Below are 24,142 nucleotides of genomic sequence, written 5' to 3' on the forward strand. Positions count from 1 at the left end.
ACATTATCTGGCCCTTATTTGAAGTGCAATAATATCTGATGATTAAATAAACAAAAACACACAACAAGAGTAAAGAGAACCCACTAAAACCTCATAAGCATTCCGAGAACTATACCAAAATAAGGTGCCTTAAATTCAAAATGCATTAATTAAGTTTCCGGAAAAAATGAGCAACCAGTTATATACCTCAGTCTCCTGGAAGTAATTAACCATGTCTTTCCCAGCACACTTCATAGTTGTTTAGCACTCAACACATGCTTGTTGAATTGAATTTTACACTTCCCCTCCTCCTCCAAGTATAAGAGATTCGATAACATAACAAGATTCAATAGCATAACTATCGAATCAGCCTTTCTCTAATTAAACTTTTGTCAAGTCATTTTCCAAAGTATGTAATTTTTTTTAACCCAGAGGCATTCAATGATCAAGTTTACTTCATATAATACTTTCTGCAAAAGCCAAAACATAGAACAAAAGATAATTAATAAAATGGGATTTTTTATAGCTCTCAAGAATATCCAATAACCTTCAAATCTAATATTTAACACACTGGCAATTATTGCCCACTCCTTCTAAATATAGCAAAGTCAAGGTCAGTTTTTAACTCTGTTCAAAACAACAGACACTCAAAGATTCCTGCGATGCCAACAATTATAATTATGTCAACCAGCCAACATTTATAACAAAAACATACTTTTTATATCTAACATCCCTTCACCCTACCTCTGAGACTCACAGTTCAGTACTCTATGTACTTTTTGGCATCTTCCAGAAATTCAGTCTTCAGGGAAAAGTTTTTTTTTTCTTTTTGACACTAACACCAAACTTTTCAGAAAAAGATAAAGAACCCAACACAAAATCTGTAATTTAATAGGAGGGCTTATCAGCACTAAGCAAAGCAGTAAATTTTTTTTTTTTTTTTTGGAGACAGGGTTTTGCTCTGTCGTCCAGGCCGGAGTGCAGTGGTGCAATCTCAGCTCACTGCAGCCTCTGCCTCCTGGTCTCTAGTGATCCTTCAACCTGAGCCACCTCAGCAGCTGGAATTACAGGCATGTGCCACCACATCTGGTTAATTTTTTTTTGTATTTTTTGTAGAGACAGGATTTTGCCATATTGCCCAGACTGGTCTCAAACTCCTGACCTCAAGTAATCCACCCACCTTGGCTTCCACGCCCGGCCTATACTGAAATTCTTACAAGTTAGAATGAAAAGTGTCAAGGTAAAAAAGCCAATTACATACATCATTCTAGTCAGGTCCAAAAATTTTGGAAGCTGATAGAATGTCAATAATAAAGAGACAAGCTTTTTAAATTTTTTCTGTACATAACTGGACTTATTCTTAACTTATATAGTGAACTTTATGAACATCTAATCAAGGGAAGTGAAATAAAGAGGAATACTCATAAACATAAAGAATTTAAATTATATTCATGTTATCAGTATGTATTTCCACATTTTAAAAAATCTAATTAGCATACTGTTAAAGGTAAAAATAGGCAGATGCCTATTTACACCAATGTTCTAGTATTTTAACTAAAGCTAGATCAGCCTTACAAATACAAAAATAAATAAATTTATTTCTGAAGAAAATGAAGACATCTATACTCAATTCATTCATTTTATTAATCTTAAGTGATTTTTAAGATTTCTTTACAAAGAGATGTGAATATAAAGATTAATTCATTGTTTATGTCCACAATGTAGACATTAAAATCCCTGGATAACCATCAAACCTAATGTTCAGAAGCATTCATTTATTGTATACATATTAAATGTTTGGAATTTAAAATATACAGCATTTCCAAACCATATTATTTTGAGAGTAAAATGTCAAAATTGAACCAAAGTCCTATTTAGAAAGTATTCAAGCTTTTAATGCCAAAAGTCATATTTAAAGAAGTTCTTACCAAATTAAGTTCAACTGCCAGTTTTTTCGTTTTGTTTTCTGAGATGGAGTCTTGCTCTGTCGCCCAGGCTGGAGTGCAGTGGCGTGATCTCAGCTCACTGCAGACTCCGCCTCCCAGGTTCGAGCAGTTCTCTGCCTCAGCCTCCCAAGTAGCTGGGATTACAGGTGCGCACCACCACGCCCAGCCAGTTTTTGTATTTTTGGTAGAAACAGGGTTTCACCATCTTGGCCAGGCTGGTCGTGAACTCCTGACCTCGCGATCCACTCGCCTCAGCTTCCCAAAGTGCTGGGATTACAGTTGTGAGTCACCGTGCTCCGCCTACCAGTTTTTAAAATGAAACAGCAAAACTATCTGTAAAACTGCTTAAATGAACTAAAGTTATAACAGACTAACTTAAGCTGTTAATGCCGTTATAAACTCATCTTTTCACAAAACACATCAAATAATCATGGGATCAATTAAAATCTCCACAAAATAATAATCTTAATTACTATTTAAATTAATATTTACTTCTTCTAAACTCTATTGCCTCTTACTCAGAGATTTCCAAGAGAAAACTACTATTTACATAGCCAACTTCCAGATTCCCACTTCTCTTAGACCATCAAAATACACATACTGGATTTTAAAAGAGGACACAGGGCCAGATGTGGTGGTTCACGCCTATAATCCCAACAGTTTGGGTGGCCAAGGCGGGCAGATCACTTGAGGTCAGAAGTTTAAGACTAGCCTGGCCATCATGGTGAAACCTCATTTCCACTAAAAATACAAAAATTTGCCAGTCATGGTGGTGCGCATTTGTAATCCCAGCTACTTGGGAGGCTGAGGGAGGAGAACTGCTCGATCCCGGGAGGCGGAGACTGCAGTGGGTCAAGATTGTGCCACTGCACTCCAGCCTGGGCAACAGAGAGAGACTCTGTCCCAAAGCAAAGGGACCATAAACAAAAGTTTTTTGCTTTGCTCTAGCTATATTGGCAGAGGTTACATTTTATATATGGTCTACTAACCTGAGAATTAATTAACCAAATAAGTTACCAGGTAAAATTTTAGGCGTAATACTTAGTCTTATGAAAACCACACAGTTGGAGTAAAAAACTGTGTGGTTCTGCATTTTTAAACAAAGCTTCTCAACTAATATACTACTGAACTCAAATTTCAGTGATTAGTTTGCAGTCCCTCTAGTGTTCAACTAGGTTAAATTAACAATGGTTAATTTGTTAACCATTATGGTATGGTAAAAGCTGCCACTTATTTGATAACTACTAACTCTATCCTACATATTAAATAAAAATGAGTTTAATAAACACAAAAGTATAAAAACAAATTAGCAGCCGGGAGTGGTGGCTCATGCCTGTAATCCCAACACTTTGGGAGGCCGAGGCGGGCGGATAGTTTGAGCCCAGGAGTTCAAGATCAACCTGGACAACATAGTGAAACCCCACCTCTATAAAAAATACAAAAATTAGCCATGTATGGTGGTACATGCCTATAGTCCCAGCTACCCAGGAGGCTGAGGTGAGAGGCTCACCTAAGCCAGGAAGTCTAGGCTGCAGTGAGCCGTGATCGCGCCACTGCACTCCAGCTTGGGTGACAGGGTAAGATCCTGTCTTTTAAAAAAAAAAAAAAAAAAAAAAAATCAGTAGTATCGAAAATTTCCCTGTAAATCATTCAAGTTAATATTCAAAAAGAATAAATCCAAAACTACTTTACACTGCAAGATTGATCACCAAGCACCTACCACAACGCCTAGTACATATGAACTAACCATAAATATTTGATTATTTTCCGGTTCCCAATTTTCAATATATAATTCTTTTGAACCTTCATTCATTCCTAGTTTATTGGTACTATAAAATTAGGCACAACAAGCACAAATAAAAATTATTCTACAAACAAAAAATCAAATGTGGAAAAGGAAATAAGCTTATTATATATCACGCAGCATGAATCTGGAAAAATAATCTTTGTTAATCAAATACTCTTGCTTATTCTGTTTATGTGATACTAATAAAAAGTTTAAAAACACTCTGATCAACTGATAATTAAGAGACATCAAACTAATTTTCAAGGGATTAGATCACAATCTCTATTTAAAACAATACGAAAAAGTATTCTTTATTCAAATCCCCATAAGGAGCAAGGGCATAAATATCATAATCATTCTTGCACAGCCAAAGACAGAAAGTAGTTACAAAAGACCACATTTTAAAATGTCCAATGCCCATATATAATTTAATTAAGACTATAATGACAATGCTAGGTGGAAAACAACTCAAATTGTATACAAGTAGAATGTATAGCCAAAACTATGAAAAGCAAAATTATATTCTTATTTAGCATCTAAAATCATGACGATTTTAATATTTTGACAGTAGAGTTCATTTAAAAATATATGGCTATAAAATGCATTTACACAACAGTTAAATCTAGCTGCTTTTCACACTCACTTCATGTTGTACCATAAAATAAAGACGTAATTTCCATAGTATAGACAAGAATGAAGACAAGCAAATGTAAATGTCTTGTCTGCAATGACATGTCACAGGAAGTGGCATTGTATGAACACTCCATTTCTTATTTTTACTTTCTACACTCAATCCTATGACCTCTACCTCTCCATAGGGGAAGGATAACAAAAGAATGATAGATTTATTTCTTCCCAGCCTCTGTTCCATTTTGGATATGTGAGGGTGAACAGAAGGGAGTAATCCAAAATCCGTAACCTATATTGCAATGCCAGCTGAGCTATGTTCACAAACTGAAAAGAGAATAAGAGATGGCTCCTGGCCAAGAAAGTCTGACTCACTAATGATACAAGTACTCTTTGAGCATCTTCCGGGAAACATGGCGGCATTTCAGGTGTTGCCAAACCAAAATTTCAAGTAATATATGGAATTCAAGCAACTCCAGGTATGTGTGTGAGTGTGTTTGCAAGCATCGTTGGAGGAGATATATCTTGTTTAACATGTACCTTGTTAATAATCTTTGAAATATGCCACTTTAAAATCATACAACTTGCAATGTACTAACTTGCTATCTTAAATATTTATAAAGGAGATGCAACCCAAAGGCTGTTTTGATAAACAACTCAGCAAAATATGTACACTGTCACTATAAACTATTAAAGACTTCATTGAAAATGTTTGCCTAAATCGTACAATCTCATTTTATCATGTAGTCTGTTGCCATGACACTTACAGAAGCTAGTAATTAACTCAGGATTCCAGAGTGAAAGATAGAAAACTCAATGAAAGCCACTGTCAATTTGATTCTATAGTGAAACATTCAGGACTTTCTCAGAGAAAGCCTCAGCTAAGCAATATTACTCGTCATTGCCATGCAGCAAATATCAACTCCAGTGTTGGAATGGCAATTTATAACTTACGTAAGACAGTCAATGTCATTCAACCCATGATGTATTTATAAGTTAATGTATTTATAAGGATTCTGGCACATAAACATTATTAAGCACTTTAACCTAACAAATAGTGCTCTTCCATAGCCATCTGTTCTATGGGACAATTACAAAATATGATTTTGTTCAAATGCTCAAACTACTTGCTATCTACAATACTAATAAAAATAACATATGGAGAATTATTCAATTTAAAAAAAAAAACTTTTTAAATTTCCATTTAAAAAATTCAACTACAGACTATAAAATAAGATACTGCAGGCCTGGCATGATGGCTCACGCCTGTAATCCCAGCACTTTGGGAGGCCAGGTTGGGCAGATCACCTTGAGGTCAGGAGTTCAGAACCAGCCAAACACGGCAAAACTCAGTCTTTACTAAAAATACAAAATTAGCTGGGCATGGTGGTACGTGCCTGTAGTCCTAGCAGCTCAACCTCCGGGAGGCGGAGGTTGCAGTGAGCAGAGATCACACCATTGCACTCCAGCCTGGGCGACAAGAGCAAAACTCCATCTCAAAAATAAAATAAAAAATAAGATACTGCAAAAAGAGAAGGAAAGTACATCACTGGTTTTTCAAAATGCAGTTAATAAAGAATTCAATGCATCAAGAAAATATTTCAAATGTGGCCACATCCTGTCCTTAAAACAGTATCCTATAACAACATCATGTCATCATGTTTTCCTATGTGTTACAGGATACCAGGGAGTCTTCCTAGCATGCAATGGTGCTAGACTGATCATCTTTACACAAACTTCTATTACATTCATTAAATCTGCTCACTGGCTTATTCAACCAATATGTACCAGGCACTACATTCCAATTTTAGTATATGTGCTGCCAAAGCAGGCACATGTACCAGGCATTACGATGGTCCTGGAATTACAATGATGGGCAAAAGTCAGATGCAGTTCCTACCCCCATACAGTTTATAAACTACTGGGAGCTTCTATCTAAGTCCTATTCAAAAACCCTCTAAGATCCCAACTACCTATGAAGCCCAAACTGCTTGGCCTAGTGTTTAAGCTCCAACAGGCCCAAATGTTCATTTTCAATCAATTTCTCATGTTTAACTCTTCCCCAATACACATTTCAAAATTCCCTACTCTAGATCCTTGAATGTGCAGTTACACACACACGCTTGCCCTGACATAGCCATATATCCAAATTCTATCTACCCTTTAAGGATATTGTACTCAAAAATCAACTCTTCAAGGCTCAGCCTCTTACATAAAACTCCAGGAATACCATGGGCCCCACATAGGAAACTTTACTTTCTACCCTTTAACAATGCTCTGTGTGTATATGCTATCTCTTCTACTAGGTTCTCGGCTCCTGAAATGTAAAAATGTTTCCGGTTCATTTCTGTATTTTACATAGCACCTAACATAATATAGGCTCAAATAAATGGTGGTAATTTTAAATATAAGAGATCATTTAACAATGGTAACACCTTACCATTTGGGGTTTGTTGTTGTTATTGTTTTGTGTTGTTTTGTTTTTGAGACAGTGTCTCAATCTGTCACCCAGGCTGGAGTGCAGTGGCAAAATCTTGGCTCACTGTAGCCTTGACCTCCCAAGCCTAGCTGATCCTCCCACATCAGCCTCCCAAGTAGGTGGGACTGCAGGCACACACCACCATGCCCAGCTAATTTTTTCATTTTTTGTAGACACGAGGCTTTGCCATGTTGCCCAGGCTGGTCTCCAATACCTGGGATCAAGTGATCCTCTGGCCTCAAGCAATCCTCCCACCTCAGCCTCCGAAAGTGCTGGGATTACAGGCATGAGCCACCAAGCCCAGCACATCTTACATATATAAAGCTTGAAAAGTACTTTTTAAAACATCCTCTCATACACCATTTGACTGTTACGACATAATACTATAATTCTAAATGTGTGGGCAACTGAACTGAATCAGTACTGACCCCAGGACATCCTATTAAAGTGTTTTTGCTATGTGCTAAGCTAGCACATTGTCTCAACCATACTGGGAATCAAATAGATATCTGTGTATATTGGGACTAATCACTGATATTGCTATATTTAAGTCATTTAATCTTTTTTTTTTTTTACAAAATGGTATGTGATTACTGGGGATGAGGGGGTACTTTTAAATTTGTTTCAGGGCTCCAACTGAGTTCTAGCCTTTACCATAGGGATGAGGATAACTGCTCCCAGCCACCTCTGTTACCCAAATCAAGTGCCCCTCTTTGTTATACTCTTCGTGAAACCAATAAATGGCATGACAAATGGTTCCAAAATAGGAGTTATTGTCAACAAATGCTATTTCCTCCCTAAACAATCAGAGTTGTATGTAGTCTGCCCAAGGATGCCAAGGCAGGCAATCTTTTTATTATAAATATCTACTGGGCTACTTTTAAGATAAGCTAAAAAATACAGTGCCTGAAATTTAACTCAGAGTATCTAAATTTTTCTCCTTTAGACTAAATATATTTCAAAGTGAATAACATGCCTTATTAAAAATAGCCAACAGCAAAGCAGTTTACATTTAAACAAGTTCAAGATTACCTGTGAAAAATAAAAAACAAACTTAATGAAGAAACCTCATGCTGAATAGGTTCACACTTCCCTTATTCAAGCAGTCTTTCCACAAATATTTGCTTTTTTTCTCTTGTGTCAGAAAGCCTTCAAGATTAGCAAAAGTCTTACTTAAGTCCCCCAAGTGCTAGTAAAGTCAAAAATAAAATTTTTAAAAAGGAAAATATTTTGCAAGACATTATATAAATAAGAGGAAAAGACTAACAACGACAGATTTGTGAACACTCTAACCTTCCTTTTACCATCATATACATACAATCTTTTTCAACACAAAGCCACTTCATCTTTATCTAATTTTTATCTTATTCTTTTTTTTTTTTTTTTTTAAATCAAGCCAGTTCTGCTGCGTGATTAACTACAAACTGCAGGGTATTATTCTACCACAATACCCTGGCAACCAGCTCATATTCAGTTACACTATCACAGCACAAAAAAAGGAGAGGGAGAGAGAGAACTAATTGTATGATCATGTGGATATTGTAGAAGCCCTTTAGTTCAATCCTAGATGGGCCTCAAGAGGATAATGCTTATTCTGTTGAACTCACTGCCAAATCCCAATATGAAAGTGCCAGGATCAAAACAAGACCCAATTATACAAAGAGTGCATTTTATCAACGTCGGGTTTATAAGAAATAGGTATGTGGCCCTCTACTTGTGGAAAATTGTTCAAAAATATTTACACAGATGGAGCTTAAAGAAAATTATGGAACACTTGCTAGCCATAATGATATTCAATGAGAATCTCTTCAGGTAGCATCCGGACAGCAGCTCAGTCATGAAATGCTTAAAGCAACAGAATCCAATTTCATGATGTTCTAGTACTTAAAACAGATTTCGGCCAGGAGCGGTGGCTCACGCCTATAACCTCAGCACTCTGGGAGGCCCAGGAGGGCAGATCACTTGAGGTCAGGAGTTTGAGACCAGCCTGGCCAACATGGTGAAACCCCCATTTCTACTAAAAATACAAAAATTAGCCGGGCATGGTGGCACGCATCTTTAATCCCAGCTACTTGGGAGGCTGAGGCAGGGGAATGGCTTGAACTCCAGAGGCAGAGGTTGCAGTGAGCAGAGATTGTACCACCACACCCCAGCCTGGGAAACAGAGTGAGACTCCATCTCAAAAAAAACCCAACAACAGATGTCTACAGTATCTGGATTTTTTAAGAGGAAAAAAATATTTGTTATTTCTACCATTAATTTTTTTTAACCTTAGGCCTAAAGATACTTATGGCTGAGTATATCAACTTTTAATTTCCATTTGCTCAGCCACCGTAAAACAATACCAAGTGGAAACCATTTGTAATTACGTTTTCAAACAATTATTCACAGAAAGTTAAGCACAGAGATCTATATATCAGTTTAGTCTATTATACTTTAAGCAGATCCAGAGACCATAAAACAACTCAAAGGTAGCCTCCTGCTTCACCAATAGTTTTCCCATTCTTTTGCTATGTATCTCTGATTTTTCAGTATCTGGGCTACGACAACAGATATCTACAAAGAAAAAATAACGGGGAAAGATAGCAGGTATGTAATTCCAGCTTATCAACTACCTCAGTAAGATACAGGAATATCTCATTTCATTGCGCTTCACATTATTTTGCTTCACAGATGGTGCACTTTTTACAAATGTAAGGTGTGTAGCAACCCTGTGGTGAGCAAGCCTATCGGTGCCATTTTTCAAAAAGCATGTGCTCAATTCTTGTGTCTCTGACACATTTTGGTAATTCTTGCAATATTTCAAACATTTTCATTATTATAACATCTGTTATGGTGGATCTTTGATCAGTGATCTTTGATATTACTATTATATTGTTCAGGGGCACCACAAACCACACCCGTATAAAACAGCGAACTGAACCAATTGATCACTATTGTATATGTTCTGACTGCTCCAGGACTGGCTCTTTCCCATCTCTCTTATTCTTCTCAAGCCTATTTGCTAGAAACAATATTAAAATGAGGCCAATTAATAACCCTACAACGGTCACTAAATGTTCAAGGGAAAAGGAAGAACTGCCCATCTCTTACTTTATATCAAAAGTGAGAAATGATTAAGCTTAGTGAAGAAGTCATGTCGAAAGCCAAGATAGGCTGAAAGCTAGTGCTTTTGTGCCAAGAAGCCAAGCTGTGAATGGGGAAAAAAAAAAATCTTGAAGGAAATTACAAGTGCTACTCCAGCAAACACATGAATGATAAGAAAGTGAAACAGGCTTATTGTTGATATGGAGAAAGTCTGGATGATCTGAAAAATCACACCAGCCACAATATTCCCTTAATTGTCAAAGCCTAATCCAGAACAAGGCACAAACTCTCTTCAATTCTACCAAGACTGAGAGAGGTGAGGAAGCAAACCTGGGAGCTAGCAGAAGTTGGTTCATGAGGATTAAGGAAAGATTCCATTTCCATGACATAAAGCCACAAGGAGAAGCAGCAAATGCTGATGGAGAAGCTGCAGCTTCTCCATGCAGAATATCTTGCTAAGATCATTAATGAGGTGAGTACAATAAACAACAAGTTTTCTTTATTTTTTTCTTTTCTAGAGACAGGCTCTTACTACTGTGTCACTCAGGTCGGACTGCAGTGGCACTATCACAGCTCACTGTAACCCTGAACTCTTGGGCTCAAGTAATCCTCCTGCCTTAGCCTCCCAAGTAGCTGGAACTACAAGGCGAACAACAACCATGCCCAACTACTGTTTTTCTTTTCTGCAGAGACAGGGTCCCACTGCAGAAGAGGACACTCGTTCATGACCACCAAGATCCATTCCCCACTTCCTCCTTCCTAAGAAAACCCTAGTTTTATTTTAGGGAATTTTTATTTCATCCCCTATATAAAATAATGTGAACAGTACGACCAACCTAATGCCATTTATACACGTCAACAGTGAATTTGTTCATAAGCAGAAGGTGTTATTCTCTATAAATGTGTAGCTGTACTCCACTGAATTTTAATGTTCTAAAATGTAACTCTTTCTTGAATTATTTAGGCCCTAAATAATCAGGCCCTAAATATTCTACCAATATTTAAACCTTTTCTTCGATCTTCCACATTCAGATTCTTACCTCACCTTCCCTAAGAAATAAAACTAAGAAAATATTTTACTAAGAAAAAAAAACACCCTTTACCTGTATCACTACGCCATCTTAATGTTCAACAATCTCTTTTTTTTAATTTTTTTTTTTTTTTAACAGAGATGGGATCTCACTATGTTTCCCAGGCTGGTCTCAAAGTTCTGGACTCAAGTGATCCTCCCTCCTCAGCCTCCCAAAGTGCTGGGATTACAGGCATGAGCCATCGCACCAGGCCACAACAACCTCTTCTAAATCTTAAGGTTTTCTAAGAAAGTACAAGCTTTTTTTTTTGTTTTGTTTTGTTTTGTTTTTTTTTTTTTTGAGGCGGAGTCTCGCTCTGTCGCCCAGGCTGGAGTGCAGTGGCCGGATCTCGGCTCACTGCAAGCTCCGCCTCCCGGATTTAGGCCATTCTCCTGCCTCAGCCTCCTGAGTAGCTGGGACTACAGGCGCCCGCCACCTCGCCCGGCTAGTTTTTTGTATTTTTTAGTAGAGACGGGGTTTCACTGTGTTAGCCAGGATGGTCTCGATCTCCTGACCTCGTGATCCGCCCGTCTCGGCCTCCCAAAGTGCTGGGATTACAGGCTTGAGCCACCGCGCCCGGCCGAAAGTACAAGCTTTTGAAATAAAATACACAAACGGTGAGGGGGGGATCAAACATGGCTACACTTAAAAATGTTAGACTAAACACTTACCTACAAGACATGATGCATTAATCATAAAAATTACTCACATTTCAAAAAAGAATATAATATACCAAATAACAGTTAATCTAGTGTTAAGACAATTTTCAACCGTATTTGTTCCAATGGTGACTCTAACACCTCATTTAAGGGGATTTTACTCAGGTTTACTTTATATAAGTAGGTGATTTCATATCAACACAAAACGTTAGGTAGATCATAATAACTATACTTCCCAACGAACTGAAAATTATAATTTTTCTTACCAATTGCTTAATTTTCACATCATTAGAACATAAGCCCTTTACATGCTATTTCACCACAATCTCAGTATAAATGTCTCATTTTTCATAGAAAAAAACTAATTACATGGTTCAGTAAGTTGCCTGTGGTAACACATCAATTTTACTTACACTCAAAAGTTAGACTTAGCTTGTTCTCTCAATTTCAAGCATATTTACCTTAATAATTTTATCTAATTCACTAGATCTTTTTCAATTCTTTGTCTGAAAGAACTGAGATTATCTTACCATAATTCTACAATATGAATGTATTATTTACCAAAGTCTTAATGAGTATGCTATTTTTTCTTTAAAGTATATAATTACATATTAAGTCTAACATTTAATAAGTAGGCACTAGAACCATTCAGATAACCATCACACAATGAAAAACTTAGGACTTTATAGCTTTGGCAAACTCATTCTTTCAAATACAACAGAAAAACAGAACAGTAATATAATTATTAAAAGAATCAGGAAATTTACATCAAAACTTGAATAATTCAGATCCAAGAAAAATAAAAGTATACTTTATAAACTACTTAGACCTAGCTACCATTTACCACTGGATATGTGTTTGTCCTGAAAGTACTTGTTGCTCATGAAATACAAATATGTTTTTCACTATTATCCACAAAATAATGACAAATATGAAAGGTAAAGTAGCTGAGGATGATGGCTCACACCTGTAATCCCAGCACTTTGAGAGGCCAAGGCAGGAGGATCACTTGAGGTCAGGAGTTCAAGACCAGCCTGGCCAACATGCAGCCCTACTCAAAAAAAAATACAAAAAATTAGCTGTGCATGGTGACAAGCACCTATAGTCCCAGCTACTTGGGAGGCTGAGGCAGGAGAATCACTTGAACCAGGGAGGCGGAGGCTGCCATGAGCCGAGATAACACCACTGCACTCCAGCCTGGGCAACAAAGTGAGGCTCCATCTCAACAACAACAACAAAAAAGTAAAGTGAAACTTACTTTTCAGCTGCACTGTGATACCAATCTAAAATACTACAAATCTACAATGCTGTTGTAAAATTGTATCATTCCTGTTATCAAAATCACCAGAATTCTACACTTGAAAAATAAATAAATCAAAGTACTATTAATATGACTCCTTTCCAATTCAGTCAGTGATTAATTTCAATGACTCACAAATTCAACACCATTAAAGAAAAAAGATATAAAAACAGAGTGAAAATGAGTCAAAGATCAGATTTTCTCCTTGAAAGAAATTTTCAAAATGAATGACATTTTACCAAGAGATAACTTCATTCCTGTCAATTTTATATCTAAAATAGTCATTATTTTTACAGAAAGCAACTTTTTAATTTCAACTGATAAATTCATGTATAATATTGATGAAATTATTTTTACCATTTAGTTAAGGATAACCAGAAACCATCAAAAATCAATTGAAAGTTCACAGACTCTAAGATACACAGTAATATATTCCTACATACTTTATTGTCTATGATTTTGGAAAATTCAATGTCAACACTTCTCTTTTTAGGTATGCTAAGCGACAGGGGCTATTCATTTTCAGAGCGTGACACTGCCATTATAATTTGCCTTTGGCATACCTTCAATATTTTTATTCTCTTCTCCTCTTGAACTCTGCTGTGACTTAAGAATGCAGTCTTCATCTGATTTCAACTGATTTTCTAAAAGCAGGTGATTCCGGAAGTTTTCAGTTGGTTTAAACAGGCTCAAAATTAGGCTCTTTTGAGGAAAGAGATATTCACACAATCTCCAAGTTTCATCCCAAATTTACTTAACAATTACAAAAGGAAAGGATATCTTTACACTGGAGAAATCTGGCAGACACTACCTTAATCAAGTGATCAAGCTCAGTACCATCAATATTGAGACAAACTGACATGACATGTTTCTGATGTGATGCCATGGAAAGTACACATCATCTACTCAATATTCTTGCCAAAAATGTTTATCCTGACTCTAACTGTAAGAAAACAATTAGACAAATTCAAAATGTGGAATATTTTACAGGACAACTAAACTGCTCCCTTCAAACAACATCAATATCATTGATTCCCAAGACAACTTCAGGAATATTCTAAATGAGAGGCCATCTAAAAATGTGTGATCCTGATTGTATTCTGCATCAAAGAGAGAAAACTATAAAAGGTATTGCTGGGACAACTGGGGAATTTGAATAGGGACTGAATATTAGATAATTTAATTATATTGACATTAAATTTATTGAGCACGACAAAAGTGCTCTGGTTATGTAAGAAAGTGTTTCACTTCAATGCTGAAGTATTTAGGGGCAAAGGTCCATGAAGTCTGAAAACTACCTTCAAATAGTTTATGTGGCAAAACAGGCATATGCATATAAGTGTGCCAATATATTTATTTAAAAATAAAAAGCTAGGAGGAGTGGAGAAGTTAGGTTCTTGCTTGGAGTTATCTAAACAAAGGTTTTATCAATCCCACCATTTGGAATTGTAGACTGTAATCTATAGATACAGATTATAAAACTAAAAAAATTCAGCCTTCCCACACTCCTACAAAATGCCCAGTTGCAATCAGTTCAATAAACAATAGTACTAGTACCTTAAATTATCTTACGCCGTGGTCACTGTCAGAAAACAGATCCATTTTTCCAGGCTCTCTTATGTCTAATGTTTTTACAATCGCCCACACCTCCTGGCATAGGTGGCAGCACTCTCAAAAACAGAAAAAGCTATATTTATGTCTCTAAATTCACAGCAAAGGGTAATAACTGCCAATCTACCCATGCACTGACAATAAAACCAATTGAGAAGACTTCTGATACTGTTATAGGGATGATCATTTTTAGAGTTGTACAGATGTATTCTTAATTTATATTTGTCTAATAATCAAAAATAGAGACAACACAAATTTTAAAATTGTAGACAGTCTATATTTAGTGCTAAATATTTTTGGTAGAAAATATACCAAAAAAATTGGCTATTTCTACCCCCTTGGGAATTAAAACCAGAAATAATATGCCTTATTTTAACTAGGCTTCAATATCCTCACATTATCAAATCATTAAAAATTTTCACAATGTGATAAGTCAATCTTCTGGAAGTGCAATACTGCACTACATTAGAACCTCATAAAATAGGTTTCATTAACTGATTCAACAAACATTCTGAAGCACATACTAGGCTGAATCTGATACTTCTCCTTCTGGAACAGAGATCTGTAATGCTTTGGGGCAAGCAATCAGCAGTTCTGTGCTTGCTCTCTGTACTGTTTTGGGTTTTCCAGATTGCATGTGTTTCCCACCACTAACTAACAGGCAGTGAATTGGCCAGAATATTGTGTTTATTTAAAAAGTATTTGTTGCCAGGTGCGGTGGCTCACACCTGTAATCCCAGCACTTTGGGAGGCTGAGGCGGGCGGATCGCTTGCGGTCAGGAGTTTGAGATGCCTGGCCAACATGGTGAAACTCCATCTCTACTAAAAATACAAAAATTATCCGGGCGTGGTGGCACACACCTGCAATCTCAGCTACTCAGGAGGTTGAGGCAGGAGAATTGCTTGAACCTGGGAGGCAGAGGTTGCAGTGAGCCAAGATTGCACACTGCACTCCAGCCTGGGCAACAGAGCAAGACTCCGTCTAAAGAAATAAAAAAAAAAAAAGGTAAGAAGTATTTGTTTGGTAGATGAGGAGAAGTCCATTCAGCACACTGTATTAATCTCTAAAACTTAACTTAAATTAAAATATAGAATTTAGTCAAGCCAAAACAGCAAAGGTATAATAAAAGTGTTAAAGACTATTAATATGAATTATAGTATATAATCATTAGTATTTTTAATTTAAATAAATCTGTATCCTGAACAGAATATTTAAGTTTATATTCTAATTTAGAATTTTAAAATCACAATATTATGGTTTCCCTGTACACATTAATCCTGTATATTACTAAATTAATCTTCCTAATTGTATCTCTTTCCTGATCAGAAACCTTTAACTCCTCAAAATCTATCAAATTAAGTCCAGATTTCTTATCCTTGGTTCTGTGTACTCCACACTATGACCAACGTACTCAGCCTTTTAGAGGGGAGACTATTTCACTCCTACCCTAAGACCCAGGTAACCTGTTCTTGCCACAATTCATTCGCAGCCTGTAGGTCTTTGCACAGTAGCAGTAGCAATAGTTACAATTATAGATTAACTGCTATATATGCTGCTCTAAGTACTTTTAATTTTTCTTAACCTCATAACCTAATTCACAGTGGGAAAACTGAGGCACAGTTTAAGTTAAATAATTAGATTAAGAATACACAGCTAGTGATCATGCAAGCATTCAAACCCAAGCAATCCGGAGTCCATGCTCTGAATCACTACACCATACATATTAGCAATTCCCCAGACAAGAGCGCAAAAGTGTTTATTCAAGTGACAAGGACAGACTATAAATGTGTTATAGTCTTCTCTCAGACTATTTCACAGATATTTCAAGCAATTAAACAAAAAGTATATCATAAAACTAACTTGTGTGTGTCCCCTGTAGGATTATTCTCATTTTATGGGGTACTTTATACATTGGTTGCTTTGGTATTATATCTCACTGTGAGGTTTCTTGGTAGGACACTTCTTGGAATACACTATGAAGACAAAGGGAAATGCCAAATAACATAACTAAAAAGCAATTTAAGAAACAGTAAAATGTCCCTATTTTAAAAAGTTACAAATAACGGTAATGCCATGCTTAATTTAAGCTGGCTAACAGGATTCTGCTACTATTTATTTATTTATTTATTTATTTATTTATTTATTGAGATGGAGTATTGCTGTGTTGCCTAGCATGAGTGCTGTGGCATGATCTCAGCTCACCGTAACCTCTGCCTCCCGGTTTCCAGCGATTGTCCTGTCTCAGCCTCCCAGTAGCTGGGATTACAGGCACCCACCACCATGCCCAGATAATTTTTGTTTATTTTTACTAGAGAGAGGGTTTCACTATGTTGGCCAGGCTGGTCTCCAACTCCTGAACTCAGGTGATCCTCCTGCCTAGGCCTCCCAAAGTGCAGGAATTACAAGCATGAGCCACCGTGACCAGCCAGGAAATGCCAAATAACATAACTAAGAAGCAATGTAAGAAACGTAAAATGTCCCAATTTAAAAAATGTTACAAATAATAATAATTTCATGCTTAACACTGAAGCCTGCTAGCAGGATTCTGCTACTATTTATTTATTCTATTTTTTTGAGACAGGGTCTCACTGTTGCCCAGGATGGAGTACAGCGGCATGATCTCTGCTCACTGCAACCTTGGGCTCCTGGGTTTAAGTGATCCTCCAGCCTCACTCACCCGAGTAGCTGGGATTACAGGCGCAGGTCACCGTACCTGGCTAATTTTTTTTTGTATTTTTTGTAAACACAGGGTTTCACCATGTTAGTCAGGCTGGTCTCGAATTCCTGGCCTCAAGCAATCGGGCCCCCTCAACCTCCCAAAGTGTTGGGATAACCAGCATGAGCCACCATGCCCAGCCTGTAATTTATTTTACCCAAAATAAAATGACTCAACTATATTAGAGAATGAAATAGATTCTAAAATATCCCCACTTTGTATGGCTACCAATTAAAATATTCTCTTTGTATCCTTCAGTTTTTCATGACTGCTATCACATTTCCCCTTATTTGAAACAAAGTTGTCTTTATGACACTTATTTTTCTAATTAAGGCTAGATATGTTCTGTTATTAGGTTGAACCATGTATTACCTTCTTCAACTACTTTTACCTACAAAAATGGACACTTCATATAAATGGATCTAAAAACTTGCTCAAAATTCATATTAAAAAGAGCAGACACAGTCAATGAAGTTATAAGTATTCCATTACTGTAATACTTTCCCAGTAGAATACAAAATATAAACAGCTTAGACCACTTTCAAACTTAAAAGAAAAGTAATCATTCTCAAGAGAAAATGTTCACAATACTACATTAGAAAATTAGAAAAAGTGTATGGTACCAATTTCATTTACACATAAAACATCTAAAACTCTCTCAGACTTCAGTATTTTTATTTCTTTGTTCTCTCCATATGATGATTCTGTTTTCCTAATTTTCTAATTTAAATGTAGTGCTTCTGGAATTTTTAAAAAATCTAAAAATAATTCAATCTTTGCTTAACTCTTTATCAAAAAATACTGAAGATATTAATCTACACATGCAATCTAAAGCAACTATACCAAAATTTAAATGCCCTATCCCTTTGTTAACTCAGTAACAAAGCCCATGAAAAATAACAATAATTTCATAAGCTATTTCTAAGAACACTGACAATTTTCTTTGTTGGCATACATAAACAATTTTATTCTATGATATCAATTAAATAAGCCTAATTAGCAGTTGGGTTTGGTTTCCTCATCATTGCAAAACGACATGTACCACACTAACAAAGAGCAGACCAAAAAAGCTAAAATGTAAGAGATTAATACAGAGAAAGAGAAGATGACAGTCAGAAACAATTATGAAAAATAAGAAAGACACTTTTTTAAAAAGCTTTATACGTCTCTACTACATGGGAAAAAGTTAAAAATATGTTTCCATATTTTAATGGACAAACAAAAATGTTGTGATTATCTTCTAGGCGACATCTTATTTTTAAAATTCTGATAAAACAGAATCCAGATGTTCTGAAACTCTAATTTAACAAAGTTAACTGCTAACTACATAAAACAGGCTTTGGGATGAACATTAAGTTCTGGGATTTTGCTGATTACCCAGCTAAGCAAGCAATGTCACCTAGAATGAGTTCTTATATTTATAAACCAAATACCCTAAAAAACACCAGAATAAAGGTCTGAGCTGAACAGACAAATGGATCATAAAGTAAACAGCTCAATTAGTCCATTGTGGTTTACCGCCCTCTGGCTGCTGTGGCAGGAGATATCACAGATAAAAAATAGTTGCCAAGAAAAACCAGCAAGGTGTCAAGCAAAAGTTGGCAGGAAATCCTTTAGGCAAATGTAAAAGCTTTAGAACAGAGCCTCGAAAATACATTAAAGTTAGCTTTACTCCTTCCTTTAAAAAAAAAAAAAATTAAAAACATCAAGTAACAGAACATTTCAAACACGATCTGAAATTTTTCAGCCACAGATTAACACAATATAGTTTGGAGATAATAAAAGTTGGCTCTAGGAGACTAAGTCAAAAAGAGTTAATACACTAACTGAAGATTAGAATTAGTCTTGCTTTAGAAAATCCCTTGGCATACTAAATAGAAACACGTAGAAAGGTAAAAATTTTTACCAGAAATTCAAAGACAACTGATAAAATTTCCTGCTTATAAAACTGTGGTAAATATATAAAGCAGCTTAGAAAAATGAAATTCTTATATTAATTCAGTTTCCAGATATCAGATGCAATCTGAAGCTAAAAATCAGGCAACACTGGAGCCAATGTTTCCTGGAATCACCAAATTACATGAAAAGCAGAAATAAAAACAAGAGAAAATTTGCTACACCAAATTCAGACCAGATCGCATATATTCATCTTTCCTCAAAATACTATTCAATGTAATCTCACAATTTTGTCCAATTAGGCTCAAAACTAAATTTCTGTATCTCTCCAATTTTCCACCAAACAGTTCAGCTGGCAATGAACCATAACAACCACAGTACAAGGAAAAAAGCAATAACTGTTCAATTCACTGTTTTGTTAGTTACTCACAATTCACTATCATTTAAAAACAGTGGATCTTAGCCTGGTTTCCACCCCACCACACCCAGGAGACACAATACTCTCATTTAATTTAAGCAGTGGTTCACAAGGTTCTGATTCTCAGCATAACTGGAAAAGGACAAGAGTTAGGGGAAAAAAACAGGGATAAGAGGAAGAGGGGTGAGAATGTTCCTTTTGAGAGAGATATCCATGAAACACTTAAAATCTTGCTTTTAGACAAGTCTTAATAATCTGTTTGAAATTTACCAATGTTCAAAAAAATATGATGCAAATAATTTTTAAGAAAAAAACAGAAACCTTACCCTGCAGTTCATGATGGATTACACCCACTAGGTTGGGTTCATCTCCCCACCAGAATATCCATAACTCTTTGCAATCTGGTTTGACATCACGACGCCATACACAAAGCAGGTTAGCTTGCAGACAGCGGATGAAACTTAACAGAATTGGATCATCTTGGGCTGGGGCTGAAATTATGGGTCCACAGTCCCCATGCCCTCCAAAATTGTACCTACGCCATTTGATTCCCGTGAGTTCAGCCTGGAAAAAGACAAAAAATTGTAATCGTTTTCTCTTTTTACTTACAGACCACCAAAAACAGTCTTCCATACAGAAAAGCAATTGTGCTAAAATAAACATTTACATGAAACTTCATAAGATTCCTCCCAGTGAAGAACGTATGTCAAATCTTCTCAAATTTTAAGGTGGGAGAAAGTTAATTTCTATCAAGATTTCTACATAGTTCTTTACATTAAATACTAACATAAAACAAGCTGATAATCACTATTTCCTGTTGAATCATTTGTCTAAACATTTACTAAAAAGTCCCTATATAGAAAACTACTCTCTATGTTATCATTCAATACTCAACTCACAAATTATATTTAGAAATCAAGTAAGATTTTAAAAATAAGTTTGTATAAATGAAATGATTTCTTTCAAATAATTTCTTCCCATCCACAAGCTACAGTTTCAATCCTTTTTTAATTAGGGAAGCAGTTAGCATGAAGCATGAGAGTGTTTCATCATGAACACCAAGTCTACTTAGGTAGAAGCAATTAAGAAAACTGATGCAAAGTTATCAGAAATTTATTCATGTTTTTTAACATGTAGCAAACAGAAAAGCTTTGCTTCTGTAACAATTCCCTAATGTAGTTTGGTCTTTTATTTTTTACACACATTGCAACCAGCAGAGAACAGATACTGTATCTTTGTTCTATTACATATGTTTACATTTCAAGATTTCTTAAATCTTTAAGAGCTAAACTTCAAAGAGTGAACACAAGCGAAAGCGAAATAGTTAAAAAGTACAACTATATATTGAAAACTACTAGTAAAACAGATTCGCAATTTAATTCTGTACCAAACAGCCCAGGAGGTCCTTGCATTGAATCCTTACTCATGCATCTCCTTCCTCACAAGGTCAATTATTTTTGTTAGCAAGTTGTTTACAAAAAAAACAAGTACCACTCAGTAGAAAACAGCCATATCTTCTACTAACATAACTGAAACATACTAAAAGTGCTAAAGCAATCAATCACTATAATGACCACATTTAAGAAAAGGAAAAATCACCTTTCATTTAATGCAAATTAAAAAGGTTTTGCTTCAGGTCGAGCACAGTGGTTCATGCCTGTAATCCCAGCACTTTGGGAGGCCTAGGCGGGCAGCTCACAAGGTCAGGAGTTTGAGACCAGCCTGACCAACATGGTGAAACCCCGTCTCTACTAAAAATACCAAAATTAGCCGGGCATGGTGGCGCATGCCTGTAATCCCAGCTACTCAGGAGGCTGAGGCACGAGAATCGCCTGAACTCGGGAGGTGGAGGTTGCAGTGAGCTGAGATCGCGCCACAGCACTCCAGCCTGGGTGACAGAGCGAGACTCTGTTTCAAAAATAAAACAAAAAAAAAAAAGATTTTGCTTCAAAAAAGTTACAAAAATATACAAACTAAAAATACCTAAAATTCAGTAACTTATATTTTACACTGAGATATGCAAATCTAAATTTTTAATGAATATGTTTAAGTAAAAAGCCGGCACTGGCATCGTTTAGGGTTTCCCTGTATGTTAGTTTCCTCTAAATATAAAAGCACTACATGGCCAATGTAAGAAGTTCAGAAGTAATACATCATAATCACATTATAATAATCATTAGCATCCTACTGTATATGTCCTTCCTCTTTTTCTGTACATATACGCTTTAAAGTTGGAACCATATTGGATGATTTATATCTTATTTTTTCACTTATTTTTATATATTACTAATTATTCTTCAAAACACACTTTTAATGTTTGCATAATATTCTATTCATTGTAAAAAATATAATTTAACCATTCCATAACAACTGGACAATCTTCCATTTTATTTCCACTATTGTAATTACTATAATTGGTTAACATCCTTGAACACTGTTATTTTCCTGATTATTTCCTTTAAAGAGATTGCTTAATACTGAATTACCAAAGAATATGAATATATCAAGACTCATGATGAATGCCACCACATTACTATTCAGTTAACAGTCTCCCCAATACAAACAGCCACCTCCCAAATTGCATGTCTTTTAAAATATCTGCCAATTGAATAGAAGGGTATGTACTTCTATTAATAGGTAGCCCTTGTTCTGCTAGGAGGAAATCAGTATGTGGTACCACATCTTTGATCAGATGGGGCCACCCTTCCTGGGTTTGGGTCCCAGCTCTGTACTAATTCATTGGTTCAATGAGTCAGTATACATATGAAGCACTTAAGACAGTGTCTGGGACATAGCAAAAACTGTAAATGATATTTTCATTATACCAGTAGTAGTAGTACTATTTCTTTCACTTTGAGTTGTCTGTTCATACACTTTGTCCATTTTTCTATCTTACAAGTTCCTTTTTTTTTTTTTTTTTTTTTTTTTGAGATGGAGCCTCGCTGTATCACCCAGGCTGGAGTACAGTAGCACGATCTCGGCCTCCCGGGTTCAAACAATTCTCGTGCCTCAGCCTCCTGAGTAGCTGGGATTACAGGCGTGCACCACCACACCCAGCTAATTTTTGTATTTTTAGTAGAAACGGGGTTTCACCGTGTTGGCCAGGCTGGTCTCGAACTCCTGACCTAAAGCAATCTACCCTCCTCGGCCTCCCAAAGTGCTGGGATTATACAGGCGTGAGCCACTGTGCCTGGCCAAGTTCCTTTGTTTCTTCAAATAAAAGCAATGTGTGTATTTTAATCAGAAACCCTAACATCAATCTTTAAACATCAAAGAAGGAAACAAAAATAAAAAGTTGAAATCCAAGAAGGTAAGCCGAAGACTAACTTCTTTTATCACCTAAGCTAAAGAGTATTCTGTGCCTAAGAGCCTTGTGGATGAGGCTGCGCCAACAGGCCAGGCGCAGTGGCTCATGCCTGTAATCCCAGCATTTTGGGAGGCCAAGGCAGGCGGATCAAAGGTCAAGAGACGGAGACCATCCTGGCCAACATGGTGAAATCCTGTCTCTACTAAACATACAAAAATTAGCGGGGTGTGGTGGTGCACGCCTGTAGTTCCAGCTATTTGGGAGGCTGAGCCAGGATAATCGCTTGAACCCAGGAGACGGAGGTTGCAGTGAGCCGAAATCAAGCTACTGCACTCCAGCCCAGCAACAGAGTGAGGCTGCATCACAAAAGAAAATAAATAAATAAATAAATAAATAAATATGAATCACTAATAACCTTATTTAAAGGGTTAGAAAATTAGTATCAGAGTTTTAAACATCAGATAAGTCAGTCCCCATGAAAATCTATGCACAGTAATTTACTCACTACAACACTTTCACCTGTAATATCCGGCAGTAGAGCAGACAAAATATTTAACATTGTTTTAGGAGAATGGTTTCCTAATCCTAGTGCTTCCACTAACTGCCTATCAGTACATCTATGCTATCAGTGGCAAAGGGAAGCTGCTACCACCTGCTCTATTTTTACAAAGTTGTTCTAGCAAGTGATATCTTACAAATGCAAGTGACACAACAGCAATGCTACAAACTTAAACACCTCCTAATTCAGCTAAAACAGTTTCTTTAAAGTTAAAACTAAATATCATTATACTGGTCTTCATGGAAAAATGTAACAATAATCAAGCCTAAAAGAGGTAACTAAGTATAAAATCGGCGTTCGAAGATTTAGCTTTAAATTTTGAATTAATGTTTGGTAAAAAACAGCTTAATGATATTGAAACAGTTTGTCCAAGAAAAAAAAAAAATCCCATCATGGATGTTTATTCAATTAAGAGTAAAACGTCTTCACAGACCATGATCATATTTATAGTTAAAAAATCAAGTGCACTCCAAGTTCTATTTTTTTTTGTTTGTTTGGTTTTTGGTTTTTTTGTGTGTGGTTTTTTTTTTTTGAGATGGAGTCTTGCTCTGTCTCCCAGGCTGGAGAGAAGGGGTGTGATCTTGGCTCAATGCAACCTCCCCCTCCCGGGTTCGGGTTCAAGTCATTGTCCTGCCTCAGCCTCCCAAGTAGATGGGATTACAGGTGCCCGCCACCACACCCAGCTAATTTTTCTATTTTTA

At 36.3% G+C, this 24,142-nt stretch overlaps 1 protein-coding gene across 5 annotated transcripts in view; it reads right to left on the reverse strand.

Annotated features, from left to right (window-relative positions):
* MED13L (mediator complex subunit 13L) overlaps positions 1 to 24,142 on the reverse strand; it is a 319,228-nt gene that overhangs the window by 258,499 nt on the left and 36,587 nt on the right. For 2 of the 5 annotated variants that reach the window (XM_045366651.3, XM_005572338.5), the window contains exon 2: positions 19,902 to 20,139. The exons of 1 other annotated variant lie outside the window; for it this stretch is intronic. In XM_045366651.3, the coding sequence (XP_045222586.1) occupies positions 19,902 to 20,139 (238 nt within the window). Of the gene's footprint in view, positions 1 to 19,901; positions 20,140 to 24,142 lie in introns of those variants that run through there. 2 more of the 5 variants (XM_045366654.3, XM_045366653.3) reach the window with 1 other exon arrangement.

Source organism: Macaca fascicularis, chromosome 11 (assembly GCF_037993035.2).
Source record: "Macaca fascicularis isolate 582-1 chromosome 11, T2T-MFA8v1.1".
In the NCBI taxonomy this organism is placed as follows: Eukaryota; Metazoa; Chordata; class Mammalia; order Primates; family Cercopithecidae; genus Macaca; species Macaca fascicularis.